At 37.8% G+C, this 17,541-nt stretch overlaps 1 protein-coding gene across 1 annotated transcript in view; it reads left to right on the top strand.

Moving 5' to 3' along the window:
• The first annotated feature begins 1,882 nt into the window (after nucleotides 1-1,882).
• The window catches only part of LOC140243852 (uncharacterized), a 172,383-nt gene continuing 156,724 nt past the window's right edge, over nucleotides 1,883-17,541 (top strand). Inside the window, exon 1 of the mRNA XM_072323526.1 lies at nucleotides 1,883-2,264. Within this exon, the coding sequence (XP_072179627.1) occupies nucleotides 1,931-2,264 (334 nt within the window). The 5' untranslated portion in view covers nucleotides 1,883-1,930. The remainder of the gene's footprint in view (nucleotides 2,265-17,541) is intronic.

Here is a 17,541-nt window from a genome sequence, read left to right as displayed (position 1 = left end):
GATATTCTATGATGACAAATATTAATTTATTCAATTTCCAAAGTCAATATCCTATTTTTTCCCATAGTGTCCTTGTAGCATGTATAGAGCATATTCAAGGGTAGAGCCAGATTAGCAGCCTATAGTTAAAATACACACTTGTATGGCTTGCTTTCCCGAAAGTCTAGGGACCTCATTAGCAAAATGTCATGGTGCTCAATCAACACACATTCCTCTGTTGGCAATGCCTCATGCATGAGTCATTATCAGATGACAATTTCTTGCCAATACTGAGTTGCAATTACAGCCTTTTCTTTTGGAAGTGACTTTATTTAAGGAAAAAAATTGGATTTTTCTTTCAAGTCATGCTGATTTCAGTATGAGAGAATACCCCCTATCCCCTCCCTCCCGCAGAAAAGGGGGGTGGGGTGGGGGTATAGAACAGCCTTACCTCAGACCAGGAGAGAAAAAGGTTATAAGGGATTGGTATCACTTCTCAGTCATTTTACTTCAAAAGATTGTGTGTATCATGGATGAGAGTCCTTTCTCTTTTCAATGCTATCTTAAAGGGGCTGTACAGTACTGGTTGAGGTGGGGATTCATATTTGGAACATTCCTCAGTGAGATAATGAGAAACCTCTTATGAAATATGAAAGAGCATGTAATTTTAAGAAGGATTCACCATTTATTTGATGAAAATTGGTTTTCAAATGGCTGAGATATCCAAAAAAGTGATAATAATAAAAGGCGACAGGCCACGCCTTTTATTAGGATCTCTTTGTTTCACCTTATTTTTGGATATCTCAGCCATTTCAAAACCGATTTTCATCAAATAAACTTTTGATACCCCTTAGAATTGCATGCTCTTTGACATCTTATAGAGTGGTTTCTGAATACTGTACGAGCTGAAATTTTCGCAGTGGTTTTATTTTCGCGAATTTCGCGAATCGCCTTTGAACCGCGAAAATAACAACACGCGAAAATAACAACGCGCAAATAGTTACGTTCAGTTAGAACGTCGCAACCGCGAAATTAACAACACGCGCAAATGTCCTCCAAGTAGCAATTCGCGAAAATATCTGTACGCGAAAATTTCAGCTCGTACAGTATCTCACAAAATGTTAAAAGCTAAATCCTCACCTCAACCAGAACTGTGCACACCCTTTGATCCTTCCTATTGGTATTGACTTTGGTCGGTTCTTATTCCTGCATCTTTCTTTCTCTCCTTTTCTATGAACCCGTTGCAGAATATGGTCTGATTTTGATACAACATGCATTTCCCATAGACGGGTCTTGGGCAATTATCCCCTGGGCAATTACCCCGGACCCTCCCCCTGACCCTAACCCTAATCCTAATCCTTAACCTAATTCTATCCCTAACCCAAACTCTAGACCCTAGACCTAACCCTAACCCTAATCTTTACTCTAACCTTATCACTAAGCAGTATTTAGCGGGGGGGGGGGGGGGGGGGGTTAATTGCCCTGATACGCCCATAGACACCTGCCTGAGTATACTCGGGACTCGTCCTCAACAGGTTAAGCCAAGTACCATGTAATTGGGGGGGGGGGGGGGGAAGGTCATGTAAGAATATGGCAAATTTAATTGTGGTGCAACATTTCCGGTCATGCTGAGCTGAAACATATAGTCCCATTTCTTTATTTCTCAACCTTGGACCTGTGTGTTATCGATATCTGTGTTGAATACAAATGAGAGTGACATTTCTATTCATTTATCGAATTCCTATCCTTTATTCCATTTTTTTTTTAAAGTTCATCACAGTGAGACTTCAAATGGAATGTGAAAGGGGGTGTATCTTTAAGTTTTACATATACCTTTGTCTCTTTTTTCTGTCTTATGTAATGATTTCTCTCTTTTTTTTTAACAACATTTCAGAAGGAAAAACTGTGATTCTGTGTCTGGCCGTGTGTGGAGATAATTCTTCCAGCAACGATGGCATCCAGGCAAGTACGACGCACGCAATCTGCACCTCACCTAACGTTAGAGCGAAGGCGAGTTCACATGGCGCTGGTAGAGGGCACCCTGTACATTCGACGTCGCCATGCCACGTCTCAAGAAAACGGTTTGATAGCTGAAGAGGAAGAGGAGGAAGTGGAGGAGGTTGAGGTGGAGACGAGGAAGGCCAAGGGGAGGAAAGCCAAGAATCCATTACTCTCTAGCATTGACAGTGTGTCTTCGTTGGTCAGTGACGGTAGCTCAGGCGGATCGGTTGCCAAGGAAACAAAGGAGGTCAACAGGCGTGTCAGGATACTCACCAGCCCACATGGTCAGTCAAATTCTCCTTACAAATATACTTCAAGCCCTGGTAATCATATTCTCTTTTCTGAGAGATTGAGAGAGACTGGTGAGGGTGTAGCAACCCTCCTTCCCCTCTCCCTCCCCCTCACTTTCTCTTTATCATGAATGAATGACTCTATTTCAGTGTGCATGGGGGAAGAGGGGTGGAGGGAAAACATGTTGCTTCCTATCTCTAGGCCTAATGTGATTGTTTTCTACCCCACTACTATCCAATCTGTCATAACCCCCTCCCAGCAAAGAAATACATAAAGAGGTGCAAGTCTGTTTGCACATGTAAAACAGTAGTTTGAGAAACGTATGAGGTGTGTTGAGCCTCAAAAAGGGTCATTGCAGCCTATAAAATTTTGCCTATTGTTGAAGTAAGATATTTCCTCATGAAGGCAAGAAGACTTGTCTTTTGCAGAGAAAAAACTACCTTTTTAAGCCACATATTTGATGTGGATGACATGTTATCCAGAATGTTTGTTATACTACAATTTTCCACAAATCATACTCACAAAAAAAAAAATTTATGTGGAAATAGAATTTTCTCAAGTTTGGATGCTTGCACAAGAAGTGTAATACCTCAAGATATGGTTTCAATGGTTAATTTTCCCTAGAGCTCCAATGTTACTTCTCTACTTTTACTTTTATACCCTGTAGCAGTATTTCTTTCAACCTGATCTATGTGCTAAAGAGCATATTAAAAGTGTATCTTATCTTCAAATGTAAGTGATTTACATGAATGTGATTTTTAGGAATTCACAGATAAAAGGGTAGGATGGTGTGGATTTTTGTGTCCTGAAATGAGCTTCAGTTAGAAGACACAACTTTGACTGTACAGGACAGGACATGTCACTCACCATCTGTGCTAGATCCTTTATACATCACACATTTTACAGACACGTCGAACTAATTGGTTCAACTTTATTCCAGCGACTTGTGTGTGCGTGTGTTAACAACAATGAGGGAGTGCTCATGAGCCTGTTCTATCCACGTAGTTTGAAGACTGCAAACTAATTGTCGTCTCATGAATCATAAACCACAGCTCACAACAATTGGTGTTCTGTTCACATGCGATGAAATTGAAGAGGGTAGGGAAGACGTACTATCCCCTTCTCTGTGACCAAACTCTCCAAGCTTAAGGAACCACTTTACCTGTCCTGCACCACTTCATTTCATGTGTATTGCTCGTCTTACCTCCCATTTGTTTTGGTTTGCCAAGTTTAAATGCAGGTCATAGCAAGATAAGCAAACACCTTCAGCAGCTGCTGTATTCTCCAAAGAATCAGAATTACTTTGAGGGGAGAAAACATAACAAGGAACAAAGATTTGAAAACGTTGCCTTGCTTCTTTCATTTTCTCTGTAAGAAGTGTACTGTTAGAATATTAAATTGATTTGAACTCAAATATATCTTATGGTGTAAATGAAGAGTGGATTCAATTTCTATTTTTGCAGTTGAAAGAATTTCACCAACTGATGCTGCCCTCTTGTGGGTTAGTGTCCAATTCCTTGGATAGTTCCCTTGTTACAATGCAGGGAGCATATAAACTTGTTACAAAATCAATACAATATTCCAATTCTGTGTGGAATGCATAAATAAATATATCTTCGATTAGAACAACTGAATTTTTATGTTTTACTTGTAAAACTGTACTGGTTATTTCATTGGAGCCTCATATAGCACACTGACCCTTTTTCTGAAAGGATAAGACATTTCAAAGCCCTTGACCTATACATGCAGCTGCCTTGCTGGTGTATCTGTATGTGAGTTTGGATGTTTGAGCGTGTGAGTCTGTGTCTGTCTGTATATGGGATGTAGATATTTGAAAATGAGGTGTTTCTTTTAGTGGTCCATATCACCATAACAACATTACTCTGCAGGTCAACTTCACACACAATTTGATAAGCCCTGCAAAGTGTGAAATATACCATTTCATTTGGCAGGTAGAGGTTATAGCATTGCCAGAAATGCCAAGGTGTTAATGGGTTAAGCTCAAGTTGTATATTAGGTTTAGAATTGGCCGCTCTGAAAGATTAAGTTCCTAAGATGCTGGATTCCCCTCATCATATCATTAATCACAGGTAAAGCTTGTGGTCTAAAGGTTTCTATCAAAACTCCAATACATAAAGCTCATTCTTGTGTTCTATATATAGCTACTGGTTGAAACCACCTAGTGGTGCTGGACAGTCAAGAAGGAGATGTGTTGGTCCCTTCTCATGAGGATTTAGTACGACTGGTCACCACTTGTCAATGACTTTGAATTTCTCATCAACCTCAATGTGGCATGCCATTGGGGTTGGGAAAATATTGAATTAGGATTCCTTCGTGGGGTATAGGCTATTTAGGGACATTCTGCCGCAGTGTCATGAAGTAAACTTTAATTCTGGATCATTAATGGACATGGTGAAAGGATAGCATGCGTGTGCAGACAGACTCAAATTGGGAAGTTGAGACCCTAATGAATGACGGATTTGAGACCCCCCACATGTTATAACCCCTTTAATTAGGAAGAATTATGTAGTGCGTGACTGCTAGGTGTGAAATGCCCCCTATTCAGACGCATGCCATTTTATACCAAAACTTGATAACGAAAAGGCGTATAAAGAATCATCGTATAGCCGACAGATTGTTCAGACACTGATTTCGACCATTCTGGGAAACGTCATATAGATGTGCAGTTTCCCTCTGCTCATGCTGTTATAGTCATGAGTGACAGCTGTGGGGTCACCTTTCATGCACGCTAACATTAAGCCCTGCCCAGTTACACCATTCTATGGTCACCATACGTTCAGACGCACACAGAATGCTGATTCGTTATCGAGTTCTAGTTCGAAATGATGCTCTGACCGTTGTTTCGCTATACGTCGTTCCGTTATACGTCATTTCATTAGTCAGTGTTCAGACGTATAAATTCATCGTATAGCTATACCGTTTTGGTATAGCTATACCGTTCTAGTATAAATTTTTTGTGTCTGAATGCCCTGATACATGTCCCTTTTACAACTTATCCCCTTATTCTCAGCTTCTGTGTATAGTATTTATGGTGAAATCCAGGACCGTACACACTAGGATGCTAGGAGGAGCAGCTGCTACTTCAGAGTTTCAGAGTTTCTATATATTTCAGTTACGACACAAATACCAAGCACTATAAGAAATTTGATATATAATTATCCTGAGTAAATTGACAAATGTTACGTTTCAAATTGAGAATCCCATGTATATTTTGAAAGTTTAGGGCATACATGGCATAAAAGAGTAATCTAATCCCCCCAAATCAAAAAAAAAAAAAAAAAAAAAAAAAAAAGGAGGAAAATCTGCATATGGCCTCAACAAATGAATTGTGATGTATGTCACAGGTCTGGTTTAATTGGAATGGCTGAGAAAGTATCCTTTTGATGTATATTGTATTTGCATCAATATCATGGCAGCAATCTACCACATTTAAATGCCTCTTTCCATATCATCATAATTATGATGTATGATTGTATCATGTGATGTATGTTTGTATCATGTGACATACACTTGTATCATATATAACAACTTTTAGCAGCTCTTCCCTGAATGCGTCAGGTTGTTATGCTTCATCCCTGCATTTTTGTAATTGACATTACTTATAAATTTCCTGGGAAGGCAGTTTCAAGTGTCTTATTTAGCTTCAAGTATTTTGTGGACTCAAGATTTGAAATTGAATATTTCACAATTTTGTTAATGACCAATTTTACTAAAGAGGCAACATTCTGTAAGTCGATAATTCCAGGCAGTGTTCTTTTGAAGATTCCTAGAATTGATGATAAATGCATGTATGATGAGATATTGGTATACACCATTATACATCATTATTGGTATACATCATTATTTCTGTAAATATCAAACTGAAGAGTGAATAAACCTTTTTGGTTTGCCCTGTTAAGTGCCAAAAAAAAAAAAAAAATTCCTTGCTTCATATACGATGTAATCTAAAGTCTTTGACATTAATTTTTATGATATTAGTGGTCACTGCTGTCCATTAAAATCAGCCTAACTTCATGTTCAGATGTCCACATTCTTGTCAGATGATTGTCTTTTTAATTCCCAGTACATGGAATTCTGACATAATTATCATGAAAACTTTCTTGTAACATGTCCAGTCTTGTTGTAACTTATACCTTTTGGTTTGTTTCATTCTACTTTATTTTCTTCGTCAATTAGAAGTTAGAATGAGATTGCACTCAGAGTTAGTTAGCAAATATTCCATCAGTGCAGGCGGGGGAATAACCTCATCTCTCCACACTGCACAAACTTGTCTCTGTCCTAGGAAGGGAGAGAGGAAAGGATTGGAGGAAAAAATGCTTGCCATGGCCAGAGGCTTCCCCAAAGCTCCTAAAATAGACTTCTCTCCTTCATTCTCTTTCCATAGTCCCACCTCTAATATTCTCTCTTCTCATGTAGATGTATTTGACCTTGATCTTTACTCTGACTTCTTTCTCTCCTGCACTCTGGCTCTTTTCTGGAAGCAGTGATGACAGATCCCACATTTTCCCCTATTTACTGCAATCATGAGTCTTTCCCATGATCCAGCTGGAAATTACCAATAGTTTATTATGAGAGTGATTTGCTAGTTATGTAGGAAGAATGTTTCTGCAAGATGCAGTTGCTTGAATTTCAAGACAAAAGTTACTGCAAAATTTCTTTTACTACATATTTTGGTGAAGGACATTTGTGTGTGTGTGTGTGTGTGTGTGTGTGTGCAGAAGAGTAAGAGACAGAGAGAAATGCTGTATCATTGCTACATCAATACTAATACATAATGTATACTGTTTACTTTTTAATAGACATTTAAGTACTGTAAAGCCAGACATTTTTATGTGTATGAAACTTTTGCTACTTTCATGAGGGACCAAGATTCACAAAATTAAAGTGCACATGAAAATATCTATTTTGTCTACACAGTGCGCATTGAATGATGGTGGCGATTTGCAAAACTTGGGACAATGGGGTCTGGTATACTGCATACACCATCTATAGCTAGTCTAATTTTTTGCTAATCCAGAGTTCCCGACCATTTTGCAAGTGGTTAAATTCATGATCATGGAGTAGGGGTCTAAAGTAATGAATGGAGAAACAAGTCCACACCTCATTCATGTCAGGATCAGATTACCCTTTCAGGTAATCGTGGATGCGGATAATAGGAGCACTAAGTCGTAAAATTTCGATTACATGAACGGGAGAGGAGTAGAAAAGTGCGCATTATTTTGATGCTGCTATTATGCGCATAATTGCAGCATGAGGAGTAGATCGAGAATACATGAACGCGTTTTACGACTTATCCGCACTAACATTCCACAGTTCGGTCAAAGGTCACTCGATTTCCCGCACAACCGCTGATTGCTGAGCTTGAGCGCGCGAGAGGTGTGCATACACGTGAGGATATTCACCGGAAACATTATGTCATTATAGAGGCGTGCGCCGTAACCATGACAAATAACTCCGTCCTTCGCACCATTATATGAACGGGTGCTCGTAAAAGTAGTGCGCACTTCATGGGATATATGAACGCGATTTTGACTACTTCATCCGTATTATTTGGATGCGGATAATTGAACCGCGAATACCTGAAAAAGGTAAGAGTTAATATTTTCAAAATGTTGGTAAATTTTTGAATAGCAACCGACTTGTGAAATTCACGAAAATGAAAGCTGCATTAATATGGCATATACAGTATAAGTCATTGCAAGATAATGCCATTTTATGTGCATTATCTCTTGTAAGCAACAGATGCAGTGGTTTTATGATATTTGTGGGTCAACTTGAAGACAGAAAAAGAAGTGGATGCTTGAAGCTTGCCTGGAGGAACATGTGTAGCCTGTTAGTAGCAAGGAACAGGTAGGCAGACAGGCTTCCTGCCTACAGTCCCCCTCTTCCTCACCAGTTTACCCTGGCTACCTTTACAGCCAATAAATCTCCCTGACTTCATGATGGATCAGTAGCCCAGATGTGTTGATGTTAACCAGGGGAAAGCAAGAGCCATTAAACTGCAATGATTTTATCCCATTCCAACATTTATTTGTCATTTATTCTTAAAAAATGGGCAATCCACAGCAAAAATATATTCAAGTAGCTGCACTCTTCTTTTTCTTCCTTTAGTGGCTCGTCAATCTGTTTATTCCCACAACAGGAAATTTATTATATAATAATGGATATGAGCAGGAACAATCTGTCTCTCAGTAAGAAATTTACAAAATTTGTAAACTCACCAAGTCATCTTAGGTAGCTTATGCGACCTTAAAAATCATGACATAAATTATCATAGCACTGCAGAGTATAATACTTGTGTGAAAAAAGAAAATCAAGGTAAGAAGGCAATGAAGCCATGAAAAACTGTAGATGGTAATGCAGAATTCATGCCCCTTATAATGACATGATTGCCAAGGGCTAAACTTGATTTATTTCAATAGATGAATTTTAAGACAGTCTACATGATAAATGAAAAATAAACAAAAATGCACCTTCTGTTCTTTGATCATCTAGATTGGTCTTCCAGTCTTACTTTTCTATATTTTCTATTATGTAAATACAGAGTGGGTAAAACATTCTAACACAGTTTGCATGGGTGTAAGTTCCCTTGTCAAAGATGTATGAGACAAATCTAAGAGATAGATCATTTCCATATGGGGGGGGGGGGGTTGCTTCTGCATACAGATTATTCAACAAAAAGGAACAATTCCGTGGTTCTCTGATTGTATGTGTTTCAGAGGAAATAAATTATTACTATTGGTATCATGATTATCATTAGGCCTATGTTATATCATCATCAATGTTATTACTAAAACTATCAATAAAAGTAATCATCATTTGTGTGAAGTCAATAATGACTGTAGCAGTATATTTTCAGTCCATCAAGCAAACAAATAATGATTTCATCAGATTTGATTTTTTTTTTCATCCTATTGCACATTCTGTGAAGAGAATTTTACAGTGAGTATAGTTTGTCATGTGTTTGTCTTAGTTCTTTAGGCATATCATTTCAAAATGCTAAGATTTATGTGTATCAGGAGTATAACCAGAAGGTGACAGTGCTTACATGCTATTGGTCCAAAGTTTCATCAGGCAGTCAACCATGCAATTGGCAATAGCCTGACTACAGAGGACGGCAGATCACTTCTGGTCAGGATTGGACATGGGCTTCAATACTGTATGGGATTATGACAGTCTTATCCAGGTTTGAATAAGTATGATACATGTTAGCAATTGTTTTGGAGTGTTGTATTGCCAAATGAAGCAAAGTTTACTTTGTTCAGAAAATAACAATCACTTGAATTTGAAAACATGTTATTCTAAAACATGTTGTGTTTTCAGGTCCATTGTGGAATATTGGGAAGTAAAGATTAAGTAAATTGTATTCTATTAATGGGATACCACTGGTCAGCATGATGTTGTTCAAAGCTTGCCAAAAAAAAAAAATGGCATTCATTTTGACCATTGTAGTGAGTATGTCAAGCAAATCATGATTAAGCCTTTCATGTATGCAAAATAATGTCATACTTAATGTCCATCACAGATAGCAACTTTGGTGCATTTGATGTCATCATCAATGTAAAATGCAATACATTATTGACATCATGGTAATGATAGTACTTGAATGTGTGGGAAAATGGAAGGCCTGTGTACAATAATTATAGGAAGGCATCTAGCTTTTATTGTACTGTGATGATATTTGTTTAAAACTTTTTAGATTGTGTAGTATAAAGCCCTTTAGTTTTGCCCATGAAAAACATGTTCTGCGAAAAACTTAGTGCACTTTATAACTCTCTCACTGTTATAACTTTCTCACTCATGAAAGTTTTCTCATCAACTGGATCAACAGGATATATGCAAACTTGAAATAAATGTGAGAATATTGAACTCCCTGTGTGCTGAACTCACTGTTATGGCAAGTAGGGAATATCTATAATGTATTGTACTTTTCTCTTATTAGTGCCCATGTATTTGTTGATGTGGTTTGTAGGCAAGATTTCTCTAAACCACACAGCACAGATAGTTTATTGTCTCTCCCACCAGACAGTAATGATAATATCAAAGATATCATTTTGTTATAAAATTAACAGCATCACTGTTCATGGGAATTCCCAATTTTTTTGTAGGCTTTGATGCTCTGCCATATGACACATTACTATCATGGATAGTAGGACAGTATGCATATATCTGACTTTCATTCTTCTGTACCTCAGGCATGAGAGTATACATGGCATTACTCTTGATATAATGCTGTGTAGTTTGCCTTTTTCAGTACTGACCTGAAAGTAAATTCATTAAGCATCGGTGATGCCCACAGTCAAACACCATTAATGGCTGGTAGAGCTTGTCTTTTTAAAAGCATCAATGTCATGTTGGGTTGATTTCATCTGACAGTTTCCTCATTTATGTAAACATCATATAATTTGCCCTTTTTTTTTTTTAGTTGCCTTGAGATAGCTAAAAGTTACTTTGTGAGATTAATGGTTCTTTTCTGTATCTTTCTTCTGTTGTTTTGGGTTCCTGGATTGACATTTTTTGGCAGTCACCCAGCCTGAGACCCTGCACCACTTGTTATCCTTTGGAGGCAAGTAGACCCTACTTGGAGAAATAATGAAGAGATAAAGAAAGCATGGCAAGTATTTTCATGAGAAATTATCTCATTTAATGGAGGGTTACAGATAGCAGCTGAAGTTTGAATCCCTTCCACAATTTTTTTTGGTGTCAAAAAGATTCTAGATGCATGTTATCAGAATGGGTAAATTAGATGAGGTGATGACAAGATTACATTACAAGGTTGCCGCTGGCATGCTCACTTATCTTCACTAGAGCTTCCATTTTTTGAAATGGCTAAAAACAACAGATTATTTCTCCAATATCAAGTTATAGTGGACTTGCAATAACTCAGCACTGCTGACTTTAAAGATGAGTCAGTTAATTGTAGGGCTAGCTGAAAGCTTGTAGTATAAGTGTATTGACAGCAGAGATTCTTGCCCATATCAATAGAAGAAGGAAGGTAAAATCTCTCTAATAAGTATCGAAAGATTTGACAACTTGTAGAGATCTGAAGGAGAGAATTGGTAATGTTTTCATGGAAGAGAGATCACAGTAAGAAAAATCTGAAAGCATGGCACCACTCTGTCGCCCTCTATTGATGGCCTTTGGCATCTATCCAATACAAGACACACCATGTGTTTCTTTGCACGCTACCAAGACAATTGTGAGTTAAAGGAGGTAGGTCTTCATGTGTTCTATGACATAAGCCATTCCATATCAGACAATTCAAGGCCCGTAAACATTGTACAGGCTCCAACAGGACCTATAGGCTATAGGTAAAGTGTCAAGTCATGCACAAGGTCAGACGTTGTTCCAGGGATGACCTGTTTATGAATTGCCAATCTGGATGATTTGCCAACACAATGACTAAAATTGTTGTTTTCTTGTATTTTTTTTTTTTCTAGTGAAAAAATGGAAAATAAGCAAAATTGATTTATGAAACAGTGCATGTTTGTATCATTAGAAACTGAGTGAAATCTTAAGAAACATATTCATCCAACCATTGGCTTCAAACAGCAAGAAATCAAGGTATATGAAGAAGAAAATACCTCCAGAAAAATAAAATGTCTTGAGGATGTCATGTCTACAGTCAGGTGTGAAAGACAAAAACAGAGACTGTTTAGATATCAACCAGTCCTTAAATATCAGATGATATCCTTTCAGCATTACAAATTGACTACTGCTGTTGCAATGATTAATTTCAATCAGAACTCATTCATTATTTGCAGCACCCATGTCTTTAATTAATTCATGTTCTCTGCAAGAACCATTTCTGTTCTTACTTTGCTGTGTGTACATCAAAGCCACCATACCATACACACTGTTCTCATGCAGGAAGTCAATTCAGTCATCTAAGTAATTTAATGTGATATTTAATTCTCTCGTTTATGCAGACAATTTCAGTTATCCTTTGCTTGGACCCACACATTGTAATTCTGAGGTCCCTAGATTTTTTTTTCTTGGTATCGTTGTTTATAGTAGCTGTCACATCCAATAATGAATGACAGGAGATAACATTTGCTTGAAGTCACCTGTAGGGGTTTCACACTGAAAAACATATATTGTGTGTAAACATGTTTCTGAATCATTCTTGAAGAGGTGCATTACCTTTAAAGGAACTTTTTGTGCTCATGATATACACACTTCAGATATCCTATGGGCAGTTTTGTGGTGTCAGAGATTGTGCTAGCCCAGATATGCTAGACTCAATGAAAGAATACAATTTTACAGAGAAATCAATGATTTTTACAGGAGTGTACGATATTGTAAGCCAGAAATGGAGAGACCAGAAGAGTTTTAGTGCACTTTCAAGACATGGGTTATTGACATTGGGTTAACAAAAACAAAGAAGTAACTTGATTCAAATAATGATGTAAGGTATTGCCATGTTGTCTGTCCAGTAACCCAAAATTGAAAACAAAAAGGTCAGAAGATTAAAGCAAAGAAATGCTGTCAGAATAATGATGACTCACTCAGACAAAAATGAGAGAATAATTAGAATTGATGAGTGAGTTCAAGCTTGTGACCTATGATGAAAGAACTTTAAAAATTAGCTTTATGAGAAGACCAAAGTTGATAGTAACATTTGGTTTTTGAATAATCTGCAAATGCGCTAAACTTAATCATGAAATATTATTCTAGTTTACGTACAAAAAGTTGCTTATATCAACATGCTGTGCAGTTCTAAACACATTTGACAACAGGTTTTTTTCTTGTCAGTCTGAACAGGTTCTAGATCTCCATTCCTCAGCTGAGTATCAGAAGATCTTATCTATTCAAACCATATTTCATGCGGTGGTCATAAGATCTTATCTATTCAAACCATATTTCATGTAGTGGTATTTCCAGGATATGAATATACTTAAATCTACTATCTTGAGAATTCCTGACATTTGTGTGAGGGTTGGAAAGGATTAACAAGCTTGTCTCAAAGTTTTGAGTATGGTTTGTGGGTAGAACATAAAATAGTTTTTACATCCCACCCCCATCCATACTCTTTTTCTCTCCCCTTTCTCTTCGGTCATATTTGATATTTCTCTTCTCATTTATTTTAACTGGGGTATTTTTCCCTTCAAACTCAGCTTATAGGACGCTGAAGGATGAATGCAGTTTTTAACACTCACAACTTGCGTGTGTTTTGTGACTAAATGCTGAAATGAAAATAGTCCCTCTGAATTCAAAGGTCCAGCCCCTAAACCAAGAGCATTTGATACAAGTTACCCTTGTCAAACATATCCTGGTAATTTTTGTTGAGCTGCCAGTGCATAATCTTTGTGAATTTCCCTTACTTAAAATTTTTTGTAGTGTCTATGGTATGATAAAGTGAGTGTTTTTGGGTTGCCTTTTCTATTGACAGGCATGAAAGCTAAACTCTGAGCCTAGGCCTGATGGAATATGTATAGCTCCCTCTATCGACAGTATTCAATCATTCCCTGGCAATCACACTTGGTTTAGTCATTTTAGGTCAAGCACTATGTATTGAAGAAACTTTGAGGGAGGTAACCCAGATTAATCTTTTTGTACTCATTGCTATAATGGAGTAGTTTTCAGGGGAGGTTTAGGAAAAGAAGGTCAGACATCAACACATGGATTTCTATGTGTTGAGATGTTGTATTCTACATCTTGCAATATCTGTTATTTAGTTGTGTTTTCTGTATGATTCGTTCTGAGCAGTCAAAGTTGATATCATTTTGTACACCAAATCCAGGATTTGAGATTGCGTACCAATAATTAATGCATTGTGTTGCTATGCTGCAGTAAGTTATAACTGCAATGATTAAGACCTTGAAGAATATTATCTGTAACAAAGCTCAAGCAAGATTTTAAAGTATTCTAAGGGAGAGTTGTACACAAATAAAAAATAATTTATTCCATTGCAAGGCTAGCAGGTAAATGCAACTTAATCTGCACAGTTTTAAGGCAATCTGTAAACCATAATGACCTCTCAAACAAGCAGCAGTGATTCACTAAACATGGAGTAGACTCAAAGAAACATCTTGCTCTTCTGACTGTCTCTTGTGAGCTACTGTAAAAGTGGGTATTTTCACACGACTAATTTTAAGCGCTTGGCCGGGTGAGAAGAATTTTGCGTGTTTTTAATTCTGCGTAATCAAGACAGCAACCATTGGAACATATGGCATGCAAAAATATTTGTGTGCTTTTATTTTTGGACTAGTTTCTGGTTGCGCGAAATGCGCGAAAATTTCAACACCACGAAAATTTCCACTTTTACAGTAGTCTAACATATTTGTGATTGTTCAGACTTTGCTGTACCATATATTTTTTCCGTACTTTCACCAACCTCCACTACACATGTACACACTAACTTTTTCCATGGTATAGATTATTGTTGACTTTGTTTAGTCTACTTTTTTAAAATTTGTATATACATGTATATATGAAATTGAGGAATGTCGAGACTGGGGAAAGTGTCATGTAGACACAATATCTCTGTGAGGTGTGTATCATCTTGCTTGTACACCAGTCTGGTAATCACAGATTGGTGGCTGTAATGAGAGTCTCATGCTATGGCTATCTACTCCTATCTCCCCCTCTAGAGATTAACCTGCCTTTTAGTAATTGATATGCCATGCATCGTTAGGTCCAGACAGATAGGGAGATGGGCTGAAGGAGGTTAGGATAGGAGAGAGAGAGGGGGGGGGGGGGGAATAGGGAATGATAAATGGCTTGCAGGAAATGCACTCATTAAGATCAGCAAGCTGGAAGCAAAGCGGGGTAGGTTAAATAAATATTTATCAAGTTGAATCAGAAATTTAGAGTGAGAAGAGGTGGAGGATTGTAACAGAGATTATTTTTTACTGATTTTGGTATCAAATAAAGGCAAGCTATGTGATATAAGTTCTCACATTTATCCAAATTCATGCCAAGGCTGTCATCAAGAGTTGAAAGTAATGATACAATCCTCATTGTTAATAGTTGTATTTCCTTGTCTTATCTTTGAGTGAGATACAGGTACCTTTATTCTTTCATCAGCCCACTGCCCATGTTACTCAGGAAAAGTCAAAGACCCCCATAACCTATAAGTCACAATAGGCAACTCCCATTACAACACAGTCCTCTAGACTGGCAGTTTTCTTTCATTATAATATATCAAAATTATGTTATAGTCAAATAGATGAAGTAATGAAGGTATGAAGACAACAAAGTTTGGACTTGACTTTTTACTTCATTGTAAAACAGGATATTTCATTATCACCCTGTTCATTATCACTGGAGTGCACTGTAGCAGTAGAGCTGGTTCATTCTATGCTTCATACTTTTCACTGAGGGAAAGAGATGAAGGGGAGAGAAGATGCGATGGATTTCAGGGCCAGATTGAAGTGATGAATGGAGAACTAGATTCCTAGCATGTTTCTCATGCTTTACTCACAGATTGTATCGTGGGGCCACATGAAGTAATCAAGAAACAAAAGAAATAATCAGCATGCTTGCTGAATGGGTCTGCCTGTTGTCAGTGGTTAATTCTGACTCTAACCTACTTTTCTTCACTATGAAGGCCATAAAACCAGAATTTCTTTTTACTTTTGTCAGAGTTCTGTGGATTCATTAAATAATCACTGTAACACTGAGTGAAAATTTGTCGAATATCAGATACTCTGCTTAAGTGTTGTAAAATGGGATTTTTTTTTCAATAAACTGTTTACAGTGTATGGTTATCACTGATTTTGTCATTGTCATAGTTGTTGTTGATCAATTGCATTTATTTTAATTTGTACAAGTTACAAAATGAAAGAAGCTAAAACTGAAAGTGAATCATTACCTTGACCTGTTAGTGAGATATATTGAGGCAAATATAAGCCATGTCTTCCAGATGAGTTAGGTCAAGGGCTCCTTCAGTATCATAGAATTTTGTTCTCTCTTTTTTTCTTTTTTCTTTTTTTTTTGGGAGGGGGGGAGAGGGAGGGGTATCGTTATTTTTCTTTATATTGTTCTACCATGGTGACATTACCAATCGTTGTGGAGTGCCAGTCTGGAGAGGGTGTCTACTGGAATCCACCATATTTCTTTCTTTCTTTCTTCTCCTAACCTTAAGACTAAAAGCGCCATGAGCATCTTTTGATGGACTGTTGCGCTATAAAAGTATACACTATTATTATTATTATTATTTTGATCCTTGATTGTAGATTGTCTGATTTTACTTTGATAGTAAGTTAGGTTCCTGCCGTGAAGTTCCCCAATATCTCATCTTAATATTCATGTGCAGTTGGAGAAACTTTACCTTACCAAAAAGCCAAATACCATGTAAACAGCACACATACAACCTTCTTGAGTTCTAAAAAGCAAGTTACATTATTATTCTCTTCTTCTCCTTCATTTTCACCTTCTTTTCCTTCTTCTATTTCTGTCTCTTTATCTCTTTCTCTACTCTCTTTATAGTGCTATTTCATTTGACCTCTGGTTCCCCCTCTCCTGTCTGTCGGCCTTTCTTCCACTCACTTCTCCTTCTCTCTCTCCCTCTCTCTCTCTCCATCTCTCGCGCTCCCTCTCTTTCTCCTTTCTGTCTCTCCTAAACCCTGCGTGTGATTGCAGATGCTGGTATGCTTTCCCAAACATTTCAATCAAGGAATTCATTTCATAACAAGTCAACCCTCTTGTCCTGCACAACTAGATTTGTGACCAAGGGGCCCAATGGGTAGACACACAGACCTTCATGCATTCTTATAATGTGTGTGTGTGTGTGTGTGTGTGTGTGTGTGTGTCTGTGTGTTTGCCTGATCAGAAAACACAGCTGTTGAAGTATGAGGCTCCAATTTAGATGACACACTGGGGTGATGTTGGCGTTCAGCTGAGAGATGAAGATAGGCATCACCCAGGTTGGCGTAGCGACCAGCTCCTGTCCTTTCTTCTTCTCTGCATCATATCTTTTTATAACCCCTTCAGGAGCATCATTATCATCATCATCCTTTCCTGACCCATATCTAAAGCAGCATCCATCCTATCCTACCACAAGAAGTGATCAAAGGAGTAGGGGGCCCTGATTCTATGTCATTTCCAGAAGCTAGAGAGAAAGAACGTGTAGGAGCCAGAGAGCTTTAAACACATATGAGAAGGAAATAGGAGAAGCTCATTGAAGTTGGCAGACAACCCTTGATGTTGTTTGCTCTGCACCACATCTTTCTTTCTCCTGGATGTCAGAGGAAGTGATAGAGCCGGGGCCTCTCCTCCAGTCTCTTGTTGCTGCCTGCCAGTGAT

The sequence above is a fragment of the Diadema setosum genome, chromosome 20 (assembly GCF_964275005.1).
Source record: "Diadema setosum chromosome 20, eeDiaSeto1, whole genome shotgun sequence".
Classification (NCBI taxonomy): Eukaryota; Metazoa; Echinodermata; class Echinoidea; order Diadematoida; family Diadematidae; genus Diadema; species Diadema setosum.
The sequence above is the reverse complement of the archived record's forward strand: the minus strand, read 5'-3'. Positions and strand labels throughout refer to the sequence as shown.